Source organism: Triticum urartu, chromosome 4A (assembly GCF_056163025.1).
Source record: "Triticum urartu cultivar PI428250 chromosome 4A, HENAU_Tu73, whole genome shotgun sequence".
Taxonomy (NCBI): Eukaryota; Viridiplantae; Streptophyta; class Magnoliopsida; order Poales; family Poaceae; genus Triticum; species Triticum urartu.
Genome location: NC_141876.1, coordinates 64362455 through 64376146, shown reverse-complemented (window position 1 = coordinate 64376146; position 13692 = coordinate 64362455). Strand labels below are relative to the sequence as shown.

At 46.3% G+C, this 13692-nt stretch overlaps 2 protein-coding genes across 2 annotated transcripts; one reads left to right on the top strand and one right to left on the bottom strand.

Annotated features, from left to right (window-relative positions):
* Positions 1-374: 374 nt before the first annotated feature.
* LOC125554599 (uncharacterized) lies at positions 375-1790 on the bottom strand. The gene is made up of 2 exons (XM_087519552.1): positions 1066-1790; positions 375-960 (listed from the first exon to the last, which is right to left on the bottom strand). The coding sequence occupies exons 1-2, from the start codon at positions 1788-1790 to the stop codon at positions 375-377; spliced, it is 1311 nt and encodes a 436-aa protein (XP_087375678.1).
* Positions 1791-2118: 328 nt separating this feature from the next.
* LOC125550655 (Ribosomal protein L25/Gln-tRNA synthetase, anti-codon-binding domain-containing protein) lies at positions 2119-5468 on the top strand. The gene is made up of 3 exons (XM_048713699.2): positions 2119-2533; positions 3076-3205; positions 5050-5468. Exons 1-3 carry the CDS (start codon positions 2159-2161, stop codon positions 5256-5258), a joined length of 714 nt encoding a protein of 237 aa, XP_048569656.1. The 5' UTR covers positions 2119-2158; the 3' UTR covers positions 5259-5468.
* The last annotated feature ends 8224 nt before the right edge of the window (positions 5469-13692 follow it).

The following is a 13692-nucleotide window of genomic DNA, read 5'->3' as shown; positions in this document are numbered from 1 at the left end:
CAGCTTCTTACAAACTAGACTACAGATTCTACCAAAAATTAGTAATTATAGGTTGCCTAAAATTAGAATTGCTTTATCACTAGAGCGACTGCGTTCATTTGTAATTAAGAAAAATGTCATTAGTACTCTTCAGCCAGCATCTACTCGCAATTGTGCCATACCAGATCCTTAACATATTTGTTCTGGTTTATAGGGTAATCACTTTGATCCATATTTTTTTAATTTTCTACACTGTTTGCAACTATGAATTAACGTTTGCGCTGATACAAAATTTTCGCAGCAACGTGCGGGGTATCATCTAGTTGTACAAAATAGTCTGCACCTAACAGCCAATACAATTTTCTGTTCTATATAGGGACCTTTCTAGTAGGGAACTATTTCACCCAACAAGATGTGTACATAAAAGAAGCTTCAATACGTCCACGTTGGCCAGTAATATCATCGTAATCCTTTGGGCATAAGTTACCCAAGTCTTCAATCTTCGAGGTATTCAAATGGTATGCCAATCCCCTGCTCAAATTTCTGCTCAACTTTCTACTCAGAAAGACGATCTCTTTGAAAGGATGAAATCCAAGAATTGAATCATAGCCACCCTTGTTGATCGTATCTTCTGTATCTAAGACATCGTTTTCAGAGTTCCGTTCAAAATCCTCTTTTATTCCATTGGTTTCATCGTAATGCTGAATGTTCTTTTCTTCATTGTAGTTAACATCTTCTAGAATCCATGGACCATTGTTTAGACATGGCGATGGTAACTTGAGGTCCCTATCATGCTCTAGGATCCATTTCTTATGTCCATGTGATTCGTTAAGGACCCACAGCTGCAACTTGCATCCATTTTCAAGTAGCAAGGCATAATACACCCCTTTCTTCGAATTCCCAAGATAACAATTCGGGAAACTCTCGGATTCAAGACTTTTTGGTTTAATGACATGATATGTGTTATCTGATAATGACAACCTGCAAGAAATCATATCATTAGCTAACACGCTGGCAAATCAAATAAGTGAAAAAAGAACTACAATGAAATATTTGGACTAATAATGATGCTTAAGAAGTAGTTACCTTATAACAAAATATTTTTCGCAATGCACATATAATGCACCACACCAATAGACGGCGTGACGCTTATCCCATGAATAGTCTGTTGCCAAGTCAGACACAATCCCCGCAGCCTCCCCTTGTCGCATGAATATTCTTTCCTCCCATTGCCCATTCAACGATGAGAAGACCCGCAGGGTCCATGAAGTAGGTGGCCATTCCGATTCTAACACCACGGGGTCAATCTCAACCATGGGGTCTTCAAATGGCTCTATGTCAAGCTTGATATACGGAATACGAGGTATCAAGAACACATGATAGTCCGATGACACCATAGAATCAAACACAAGATAGGAATCCTCGAAGAAGCACTCCGCCCATAGGCTTTGGGGCGGTGGCAATGGTGCCTCCCATCGTCTTATTGGGTTAGCCACCGCATCGTAAAGCAAGAGAAGACCGTTGCAGTGATCCTTCACACGGTTGGCGAGCCTTTCGCCGACACCAACAATCTTGGTGGGCGATGGGCAGGAGAAGAATTCTGAATGCGTTAACTCATTGAAGTTGATGAAGATACCGGCCAATGAGTTAGGGAGGAAGATGTTGCGCAACGCGCGGTGGCCGTCGATGATGCCCCGCCACGTCTTGCAAACACACCGGGACGTGGCAAGGCTGCGTGGAGCGAGGCGGGCGAGGACATCCGCGAGCACATCGTCGAGCAGCACTTTTGTCCGGTCGCTCTCCTGCTCCATCGCTTGACCGATCTTATGCGTAGTCGCTAGGTTCTTTCTTCGAGGGGAAAACTGTGAGGCTTCTGTTGGAAAGTTGCTAAGCTTCTCGGAGCGTGGGCTCTTATAACGGAGGGACCCGTGCCGCTCGCGACTTTTTTTTTTTTTTGAGGAAAAGCCGCTCGCGACTGTTTTCCGAGTCGGGGAGCCGCAATATTTTTCCGTTGTTGTGGAGGAGGTCCAGATGGAGTCGGACTGGGCCGGCCACGGAGAAAAGCTTGGGCCACCAAGACACGCGGGCCGGATGCGAGAGCGAAGTCTAGGGGGAAGAAAAACCACCCGTGCAACCAGACAAAGCCCACCTTTCTTCCCCTAAACCCAGAACCCAAAGAATGGCGCAGTGTCTCCGGGGCAAGGGCGGCGCCGCCGCCGTCGGGGAGGCGCTCCGCAAGGCGGCCCCGTGGCGGCGGGAGGCCTCGGCGTCCTACCACCACACGATCCAGGCGGTGCCGCGGGAGACGGCCGGACCCCGCGCGGCGGCGCGCGAGCGTCGCAACGGCAATGTCCCGGCCGTGCTGCTCACCCTGGCCGGCGCCGGACCCGGAGAAGGGGTCGCCCACCGGAAGCTCCTCACCACCGACAAGAAGCAGCTCGCGGAGATGCTGAAGCAGTCGCCGTACTTCCTATCCACCCCGGTCCGCCTCCAGGTCCGCGCCGGCGAGCGGTCCACCGCCGTCGTGCACTCTGGCACCGTACTCCCAATCAAGGTATACCAGCTTTTCTCGCCTTTCCGGCTGAGATTGCATCCATTTGTTGAGCACGCACGCAGGATCTGCATCTTTGTGCTCCTTCCTGGCGGGGATGTTCTTCGCCCACCTTATGTTCGATGAAATGCACATTAGGGTAATGCTGCTCGTAGTTTGCTGATTGCGAAATGATAGGTAGTCAAAACCAGTGTGTACTTAATTGTACTTCCTTAGCAGAAATTGCTCGGACATACCCACTCACCTGATCATATCCCTCTCATTTATTTGTTGGATGGTCAAACAACGAGTACTTTTCATCTTTTTGTCTTGTGATGATCATAAGTGTAGTTCAACTTTGTAAGGTATCTTGCATCCCTTTTTAGCTTACTTGTTTCCTGCTCATAATGTATTCCTATCTCAGGGAATCTCTTGTGGAGATCAGTTTTAAGCCTGTCCCTATTATGTGTGTCGAGAACCTTTGGAGAAATTGGTTGGATCGGTTGTTAGTGAAGGTTTGTACCATTTATGCATTGTGGGTGATGTTTGTGCTCTTGCGTATGCAGGTGCAGACAGATGAATCCACAGGGAATATATTGAACTTGGTGATGGTGGAAGCAGATGAAGGAACGATGCTGAAGGTGAATTTGCCCGTAGTGTTCAAAGGGGAGGATGTCTGCCCTGGGTTAAAGAAAGGTGCGACCCTTCTCTTTTCTATTTTTTGGTAACATTCCTTTGGTATACTCGGTAGTTATGAACCGATGGTAGCTACACCCTCTGTTCACTAATGTAGGAGTGAACAGAGGGTGTAGAATGTAAGATGACATATGAACCGAAGCATGTTCATTTCTCATCAAAACTGAAATAGTTACGAAATAATTCAAGTTCTGGATTTATTGGCCAAGTCTATAGAAAAGTATATTAACAGAACACTAAATTAGTCTCTTGAGATTCTTTTTGAAATATATTTTGATACTATTTGTATTTGATGTTGTAGATCTTAGCACATTTTTCTAGAGTTTGTCAATTAAGCAAGTTTGACTTAGAACAAACCTAGAACTTTAAATATTTTGGAACGGAGGGAGTACATCCTAAGAATAATCATCTTGGTAGCTACTAGATGCAAATTACCACACATGTGCGGATCATATATTCATATTAGTTATAGTAGTAAGCACTTGGTGTGCATATATGATTCAATCCTATTTTATATAGCAACATAACCAGTTAAAGCTCAATCTGGCCATATTCAGCTTAATTCAAATGGTTTATTTCCTATTACCCTAACATATACTCCCTCCGTTCCTAAATATAAGTCTTTTTAGAGATTCCACTATGGACTACATACAGAGCAAAATGAGTGAATCTACACTCTAAAGTACGTCTATGTCTGCACTGAAATCTCTAAAAAGACTTATATTTAGGAACAGAGGGAGTATGTGTTTAAATCACTATTCCACTGTTAAGTGCTTAAGTATGGATAAGTACAAATGTCTGGTATCCTGTAATCTCCTTATTTATTTAGTTTGTTGAGATGTTTGCCTATAAATACTAAATTGGTCCCTCCTTATCTGAATAGATATCCTTTAGGACATTGAGACAATTCAATCCACACGTTTGTGACCTTTAGGACATTGTTATGGAGCATGTCTTGTCAAAAATCATAAAAATATTATGGCATTGAGTTCCTTTGATGAAAATTCTGTTAATACCATTACCAGTTGAAAAATCTGAATAATTTCTAAAGTTTGATTTGACATTTTTTAATATAAATGGATCGATTTCTGGATATAAACAGATGCTGTCTTTATAGTTACGGTTAGTGAGAAATGACTATGGAAGTTCCATTATAACCATCATTTTCCATGGGCATTCCAGCAAATGAATGTTGAACAGTCTGGAAGTTCCATAACAATGTATTACTATGTGTAGGCACTCTAATAACACAGTACGCTTTTGGGATTCTCATTCTTTTTATCACAACAAGGGGCACATGTGTTCTCTATCATTTACTAGGCATCAACCGTGGATATGTGGTCCTGACCTGGCACTGTTTGTATTGAAACCTCTGATCTAAGGAAACAACCATGACTTTGGTACTTGTGCAATGATAAATGACACATTCAACATGTGTTTCCAGTTCAGCAAGTGTGGTCAGTTTAAGAGAGCAGCAAGTTTCTACTCAACTTCCACTTGCCTAAATACCAACTTCAATTATCTCATATTGCTTCAAAAGCCACTAAGCTGGCATTTTGAAGAAGTTTGGCCCTTGTCTTACGGCCGTTAGGAATTTGGCTCGAAGTTCCTATAGAAACCATTACATTAGCAATCTGGTTATATTTTATAAGTTTACAGCGAGCAGCTTATGCTTATGCTTGAAGATCTCCTGCCAAACTGACAGTAGTTGCAGAAAACATGCCAGCACTCCTTTTGTTGTAGATCGACCATTTAGCTCTTGCTTTGGTGTTCTTTGATGTACTTTTGTCTTGATGAACTAATTCTATTGCTGACCTAACTCTCAAATCCAATCGAAAAAGCAGGTGGCTTCTTGCAGAAAATCAGGACCAGCTTGGTGTATCTCTGCCCGGCCGAGCACATCCCTCCAAAAATCGAGGTGGACCTGACAAATGTTGACATTGGGGATAGAGTGTTAATGCAAGATATCCATGTCCATCCATCGCTCAAGTTACTGAGTAAAAACGAGACGATGCCCGTCTGCAAGGTCCTGTCCTCCAAGCCAGCCGAGTAGGAAGGCCGTGCAGCCGTCTAGAGCTGGAGACACCTACCTACCATAGGTGGTACGTCGGCCTAAGAATTTAATCCCTCTGTGTGCTTGCTTTTGGTATCTACTTGCTAGGCTCCATTTTGCTCATAGTAGATTCAAACAAGTTTATTGTGTTCAAGATACGATCAATCTTTGCTGTAATGTCATGAAATAATATCTTGGTTTTCTTGGCTCTGGGACATAGGCAACATTCTTGTAGGTTCTTGGTTGCTGTGTGCTGGGTGATGATTTTTAACTGCTAGAATGCTAGGGTTGGCCCATTCATGGCCTCTTGCTGCCAATCATGGCTGTTACAGACAGCTCTGCGTCATGATCAATCTTTGCGCGTCTGCACGTATTGAATGCTTGAACCACTGGAGTGAGAAGATGATGAGCACAGCGGGGAAGATCATGGTGGTGTCACTGAATCATTGGTGGCTGTGGTTGTTTCTTCTTTGCCTGTACGGCCACCTTTTCGAATTTATCTGGTCCTGGGTGGGATTCGGATTGAATGGGCTGGGTTTGGTTCTCCAGCAGGCCAGGTGCTTCACGATCGACATGTGTGGGATCTACAGTCACCGACCCTATTCTGCATTCTGGGCCTGCTGCCATTTGGACCACTGCGTTATATGATCATGCTGAGCCTCCTTCACAGGTTGATACTAGCATCTTCAGGCGTTTGGTCATATTAAAAATATAGCTAGAGACATTCACAGGGCAATGCATAGCAACACAAAGTACCTAATACTACTACGCAGGCTCATCAAACAGTTCGGCAGATTACCACGCGTTACGCACCACTTTGTTCTCAACTATTCCTGTTTCAGCAATCAGAGGCTGGTAGGTCAAAGCCGTAGTTTGCGCCCTGTAATTTTGAATCAGGTCAAGACAACTTTAGCTAGGAGCCTCTTTTCTTTCTAACCAACTTTAGGACATCTCCTTCACCGACCCAAAAATCTCTGCATCCGTCTGGACCATGAAAGCCATCCAATGGGTACTGTATCGGTCCGCGGTGCGGTTCGGACGTACTTTCTCGTGCAAACTGGAGACAAACGTGGGGGGTTTGGGAGAGTTCGGACCGTTGCCACGCCCGCTTCTGACCGCCTTGGCCTACCCAAAACCCCTCCTTCCCTCACGCGCACTTCTTGCCCGGCGCCAGCTACCCACATTCATGCCGCTGTAGAGCGCGTCACTCCACATTGAAGATGACTCAGGACGGATGCGATCTCTCACTGTCTCCGCCATTGAAGTGGCGCGCCTGCATGCCCGACTGAACACGCCTCCTCACTGCATTCAAACGCCTCCATTAAGCCAACATGGAAGCCGAGAAACCTACTCCGACCACATGTCCTTTCACGAGTGGGCCGACATTAAACGCAACGTTGGGCAAGCTCCTCCCGTCTACCCTCTATTTAAACGAGACCAGACGCTGAGCAAGAATTGCACCACTCCGCCGCTTCCCATCTGCTCCTTCCACCATTTTCTCCACCCTTTCGATGGCATCTGATGAGGAGGAAGAGCAGTTCTCCGGCATAAAAGCCAGCTAGGTCGCAAACCGAGCCGGCGGGGTAAGAACGAGGCAGCTCGCTGCTCCACCTTCCTCGCCTACCCCCCCGGAGAAAGTTGGCGCCCCAAGCCGGCGTGTGGTTCAGCAACTCACCGCTCCAAGCCAGCTCGTGGAGGAGTGGCGAGTTGTTCCAAGTTGGCATGGCGGGGAGCACGGTGGCACAGGCAGCATCGCCGCCGTCGACGACGCCGCTCGTACCACGCCCCCCCCCCCCCCCCCCCGATACCTGCAACTGTGCCATTCGCCGTCAAAACACACGTAACCGCGCCAGCCGACAGAGAAAGAAGACAGTTGCACGGAGATCGACGAGTCAGTGGCCAGCGTGCCCCGTGTCCACGCAACATCGAGGGAAAGTAGAACATGGGAGGCCGCCGCTGCTTGGCTCCAGGAAGGCCACCGCTGGCGCGTCGCCGGCTTGCATAGACGGTGACTTGCCTGGTTCTTCAGCGTAGACCATTGTCGACCCCTGCTTGGGCTCCACGGATGCAGAGGCGCGCCACTTCCCCTCCGGCCAAAGCATCAGCCGACGGTTTCACTCCGATGAGTGGTGGGGAAGTGAGCCGCCCTTTTCGTTGAATCACATACCTTCGGGGCTCCCGGTAGTCCGGTGAGTGGGCTACCGACCGGGCATGGGGAAGACAAAGGGATCCGCCGCGGCCGGCCGTAGACTAGTGTAGTGTATCCGTGTTGTGGGAGTGGAGCTCCGCGCGACCGTGCGTGCACATAGTTTTACCTTTTTAGTTAAAATATGTCCAGAATGTAAATGTTTTCGTCCGATTTGTACGAAATCCGTCATGTTTATATAAAATCCGGTGATGTTTGCATGAATTTCATCAGGTTTATTGAAAAGTGTTTGGAATGCATGCGTCTACGGTGGCGGCCTCTCGCATTAAACCAGTACGTAGGCTGGACCCTTCACTACTCTCTAGCTATGTTCCCTTCAAAGCAAGTCCCCGTGAGATTAGTTCAGAAGGCATAATATGTTTTCTTTGCTCTCACGGGAATCCAACGGTTTGGTGTGAGTTTCAGACAATCAGGTAAATGCATGGTGTGGCGTCAAAAGCAAGGCAGGGGGGCGACGGGAAAGAGCGCTGCTTTGTCTCTTTGGACGAGTGAGTCCAATGATTGACGTACGCGGCACTGAAATCTTGAATGCTTGGAATTTACCATCCATCCATCCATTCCACACACACACGCACAGGCGTGAGTCAGATGAGATCTCGACGCCATTGCCATGCAGGCAGGACAAGGGGGGCGAAGAAAGCGAGACAATTCCGACTGCCTCGGCGGTCGCGCAAGGTTGGTGCTGGTAGTGGTAGGAGTAGCTCGCAATAACTCCAAGCCGCGGGCAGGGCCGAGGAGGAGGACCAGGAGCTAGCAGCGACCACAATGCTCCACGTTCAGGCAGAGGTCCCCGGCTCTGTTACCATGGATTGGCAGATAGAGATAGAGCTACGCGCTAGCTCGGCATTCAAGATTCATCGGATTGCTCCAGCCCAGCCAGCGTACGTACGTGGGCGAAGAATTTCTTTCTCCTCCCCACTGGATTTGCTCGCCGGTCGGTCGAGCGAGCCCCCACCCCACGCCGGACGGTCGGAGCTTGGGGATAGATCGGGAGAGGGCGGTGGCGGCCAGCGCCGGAGCTAGCTCGCGTGGGGGCCTTGCCCGGCCGGCTGGCCCCTCTGGTGCAGTGCTGTTCGAGTGGCTTCACCAGGACCTCAGGTAGGATATCTGGTGATACGGCCCAGAAAATGCTCCCGTGCTCCAGATCACGTTCGTGCGTCCGATCTAGACTGTAGGAACAGATGAAGCAGGCTCACGTCCTTCTCAAAAATGTACAGCGACACCCTTGGTCATTCAGCAATTCACGGACAAGTAAGCATGCCCCAACGCCGCCGCCCACCATGTTGTACTCTTGTGAATTTGTGGATTACAAGACAAAGATATCAACAGGTGGAGCACCTTTATTTTGTGAAGTGCTTTTGTTTCCAGTAATCTTTTGATGATATGAATGTATTTCCCGTACTTGCCTTGTGATCAGATAGTACTCATGATTGTTGTATTAGCTTTGCCTTGCTAAAGTCTTCAGGACAGTGAGCAAGGCAAACAGATGTGAATACATTTTTCTTTGTTTATAATTATTGGGCTCCTTATTCTGGAAAAGGCAAATATATGTGAATACATTCTCTTTTGTTTATAATTATTGAGCACCTTTGAGAACCACGGCATAGCCGGGGATGGTAGGCATGGGCTGATGCATGCCTGCCCGCCTGGTTGGAGCCTCCGTACTCGCAATACCAGCGCGTACTCACCTAATTCTTTTATAAAAGTAAACCGAGGGATTCTTCCCCTCCGGTCTCGAAAAAATTATTGAGCACCTTATTTTGGAAAGAGAAAAGTATTTTTTGGTCCTTCAAGTTCCCAAAAAGTAAACGAGAACTTGGTCTTCGCTTTCTTCTCCCAGGAGAAACGACGACGGTTGCTTATCCTTGGTGAACGCCGGCAAGGCTGCAGTTTCCACCCCTCTCTGTCCGCTGCTCCGGCGGTGAATGGAGGGGGGGGGGGGTGCTCTCTTTCCTCTCCTGGTCTGTTCAATTAGGTAGGGCTAAGGTTTTCGTCTAGTGGCGCCGGAGCGGTGAGGACGACACCGCGTCGAATAAATTGTCACCGGTCCTGTCTTCACCACGACGATGCTCTCCAAGGCGACGTCGATGGGCCAGTGGTCTGGTTTGCTTGCCACCCAATCAGGGCGGTGAGCTTTATTTTTTTCCTTGTGGCTGATAGTTGTTCTTTTACCAAACAACGAAGTCAATGGGGAAGAGATGGTGGTTCTGGAGCAAGACTGTTGGTCCGTGTGTGGCGGTTCTGGTGTTCTTCCCCTTCTCCGGCGGTGGGAAGCGGCAGAGCCAGATCTGGGTCATCATGGGGACAATCCCCGGCCGACATGCCACATCGTCAAGTGCCTCGTTGCAAGCATCGGGCCTGTTCATCGGCTTGCAAAGGCTCGTTGGAGATGGTGGTGGCCTGGATTTGGGGCTGTTGGAGGCTTGCCTCAATTTCCGACGTGAGTCACAGCGACGCTGGGAGTTGGTGGCGGCTACATGATCGATTGTTTGCAGGGACGTTAAATGAACCTTTTGTTTTAATCCTTTTATTGGGGTTCCTTTTGCATAGTTTCCAGGGCTATGGTCTTTTTTTGATCTCTTTTGTAGTTTTCGTGTATGTTTGTATTTGTATCAGGTATATTGTCCAATAATGATACACGGTTTCCCTAAAAAAGTTCTCAAAAAAGTATAGACTTGGTTCCTCAAGATTTTTTTTTATACATTTGATCCCTCAAGTCTCAAAAACGGATAAGTTTAATCCTAAACCAGATTTTGAGCATGTTGACCGGGTTTGACTTCCACAAAACCGCCCGATGAATAGTAAATTGAAAAAAAAGAACTTAAAAAAATCAGAAATTTTTTGGGGTCCAGTATGCTTACATGCGCAAGGTGCGACCATTTCCGTGGTCTTTCGACACTCGAGGAGCTCGTGACAAAAAAATGCACGATGAATAGTAAATTCAAAAAATTCAAAAAATAAGAAAAATCTGGAAATTTGTAGCATCCAATATGCTTACATGTGCAAGGTGCGACCAAACTTTTGTCATGAAATGATAGTGGACGGGCTAGCAAAAAAAACAAATTTTGGCTATATTTTTCTGAGCAAAAATTTGTTTGTTTTTTGCCACGAGCTCCTCGAGTGTAGAAAGACCATGAAATTTTGGTCGCACCTTACGCATGTAAGCATATCAGATTGATTTTTTTTCAAATTTATTGTTCATTGAATGTAGATATTTTTGCTTTTTTGCCACGAGCTCCTCAAGTGTTGAAAGACAACAAAAATTTGGTCGCACCTTGCACATGTAAGCATATTGGACCCCAAAAAATTTCAGATTTTTTGGAGCTATTTTGATTTTTTTTATCAAATTTACTGTTCATTATGCGGTTTGGTGGCGGTCAAACCCGGTGAACGTGCTCGAAATCTGGTTTATGACCAAACTTATCCGGTTTTGAGACTTGAGGGGCCAAATATATACCAAATAAATTTATGGAACCAAGTCACTTTTTGGAAACTTGAGGGACGAAATACATATTTTTCTCTTCTAGAAAAGGGATTAGCATGTCAGCACTCAAATCTCTTCTTTGCATTCCAGTGAATGAATGTGTTGCAGAAAACAAATTCTGTACATGAACTTGCAGTGCCCCCCTAATAATCTAGTGTAAATTAGCTTAATCTGGCCCTTTAGGATGTTGGCAAGGAGCAAACCGAACCCACCAGGATGCCCAGTTCAGTACATAATCTTTTTTTTCTTCTGAGAATCAGTACATAATCTTCTTTTAGTATGGAATCTGTTGTTGAAACGTTGAGATTAGTTGTTATTTTGCAAGGCCTGATGGGGGGCAAGACGCAAATATACCAGGGGTGTATGTAAAAAATAAGTGAGTTGATCCTATCCCTACACACAGATCCAATGCACCATGAGGCATTCGAGCATGGTATCATGGGAGGCACCGTAGCACTGGATATTTTCCCCCTCAGGTAGATTGTCCGGGTGATGCATGCGTAATTCAGCTGCCGCGGCTGGTGAGGGGCGCAGTGAAGACGGGGGTGTGGATCCCGCCAGACCGCTGAGCCATCGAGAGAGGGCGCCGTGGTGGACTGGACGGTGGCCGGACCACGCGCCGGAGGCGACCAAGCTAGCCGGTCCTAGTCGTATCAATTCATTTCGCGGATTTTGCTACCAGTATTTCTTTACTGCGCATAGTGTGTCATGCATCGCCAAAATGCCAGCCAGCCACTCGCACATCTCTAGACCTGTACTACTTTCTGGTATAGATATAGAATTAGCGTTCAAAGTCATCTGACGTAGAGGCAACGGTTTCTAGCTAGTCAACAGATGCTACACGTTTTCGCAAAAAATAAATAAATCTAGATATGATAATACTCCCTCCGTTTATTTTTTATAAAACGTTTCAGACAACTAAGATTGAACTGTTTTATGCACTGTCTGAAATGTCTACAACATCTTATAAAAGTGAATTAAGGGAGTAGCTTTTTTTGGCGAACAAAACAAAGACAGTATATTGAGTAACACATACCTTTACAAATACACTTTTACAGTTTTTTTATGTGTTGAAGTCTTATTCCTCCTGCATCCTTGTTGCCGCCTCTGGACCTCCATCTCAACAGAGCAACCTTGTTGAAGCACAGGAATTTGTAAAGAGTAAAATGCATCATAAGTCCTAAAACTATTCGAGGTGTGTCACTTTAGTCATATAACTTCGAGACTGCAGTTTATGTCATAAAACTATTGGAGGTGTGTCGGTTAGTCCTATAACTTCAAAACTGCAGTTTTATGTCCTAAAACTTATGGAGGTGTGTCGGTTTAGTCCTATAACTTCAAAACTGCAGTTTTAGGTATTAAAACTATTAAAGGTGTGTCAGTTTAGTCATATAAATTTGAAACCGCAGGCCATCAATGGCATAATGGTTTGAGCTCCAGCGAGGAGAGTAGACTGGTCATCTCAGCCTCACTCTGTAGTAACAGAATGATACGTAGCACAACGTCCAATTGCTACCCACATGTGGCTGCTATTGGGGTTGCATCACTCTCATCGACCTGTGCGCCAGCTTTGCGGTTTTCGCACGCTCCTTCGCATCGTCGACATCAGCGATAATTCCCCCACCTGTGGCCATGCTCATGCCCAAACATGAGACAGAGTCATGAGAAGAGAGAGACAGAGAGGTGGGATGGCGTCCTCCATCCCGATTGGCTTGGGGTCTCCTCGGCGGCCGCATCAAACCTCGACGAGGCTACACTGCAGCTCATGGCCACACAGGTGATGGGCGTGCAGGTTGCAACACTGCAACGTGGAAGCGTATGGACCACTTTTGGGGAAGTAAACACATATGAAGGAACTCATTTGAAAAAATGCACCATAGATGCTAGCCATGCAACATTAGGACTTGAGATGGACATACTTACATAGTTTTGGGACCGAAAACTGCAGTTTCTAAGTTATAGGACTAAACTGATACATCTCCAATACTTTCAGGATCCAAAACTGCAATTTCAAAGTTATAGGACTGAACTGACACACCACCAATAGTTTTAGGATTTATGATGCATTTTACTCATTTGTAAAAGCAACTGTAAAAAATTCGTCAATGTAAATCAGAAGACGGCGATGGCCGCGGTTTGCTTAGCAAATCATCGTCTCAAAGAAGAAAACATTGAAGAAGGCTTGTAGACCGCCCAGGTCCGGCCAGATAGAGTCAAGAAACACAAATCTGACTAGGCCTAGGCACGCCAATCCTCGTTGGTTAGAATTGAAGCCGAAGAATCAAGATGTACAACCATTTTATCCGCTCTGCATGATAGTGTCACACCAAGAGAACTAGATTTGAGGACACATGATCCTCCACATCTCATATTGTTTTAGGATTCTTTTTTTTGGGGGGGGGGGGGGGGGGGGGGCTATCTGTGGCATGCAGGAAGAGCACGAGCGTGCTGCAACAAGGGTTAGCCGGAGAGACCTTATTCCAGGTTGTTGTCGCCAATGCTACAACAGATCGTCTGATCCCTTTATGCCTCCCCTAGAGTGTGTAGGTGCTTAGATGAGATGCTATGTGTATGAAAGAGTTTAACAACTAAAGTTTTCAGTGCATAGACGTTTAGCTTCTTGTAGCTAAGCTTTCTTCATTTAATTGTTTAGCAACCAAACTTTCCCATGCGTAGTTGTTCTGCATAGGTCTACATGCTTATGCTTGACAACATTTCCTTGTGGGATCATGCGATCATTCTCC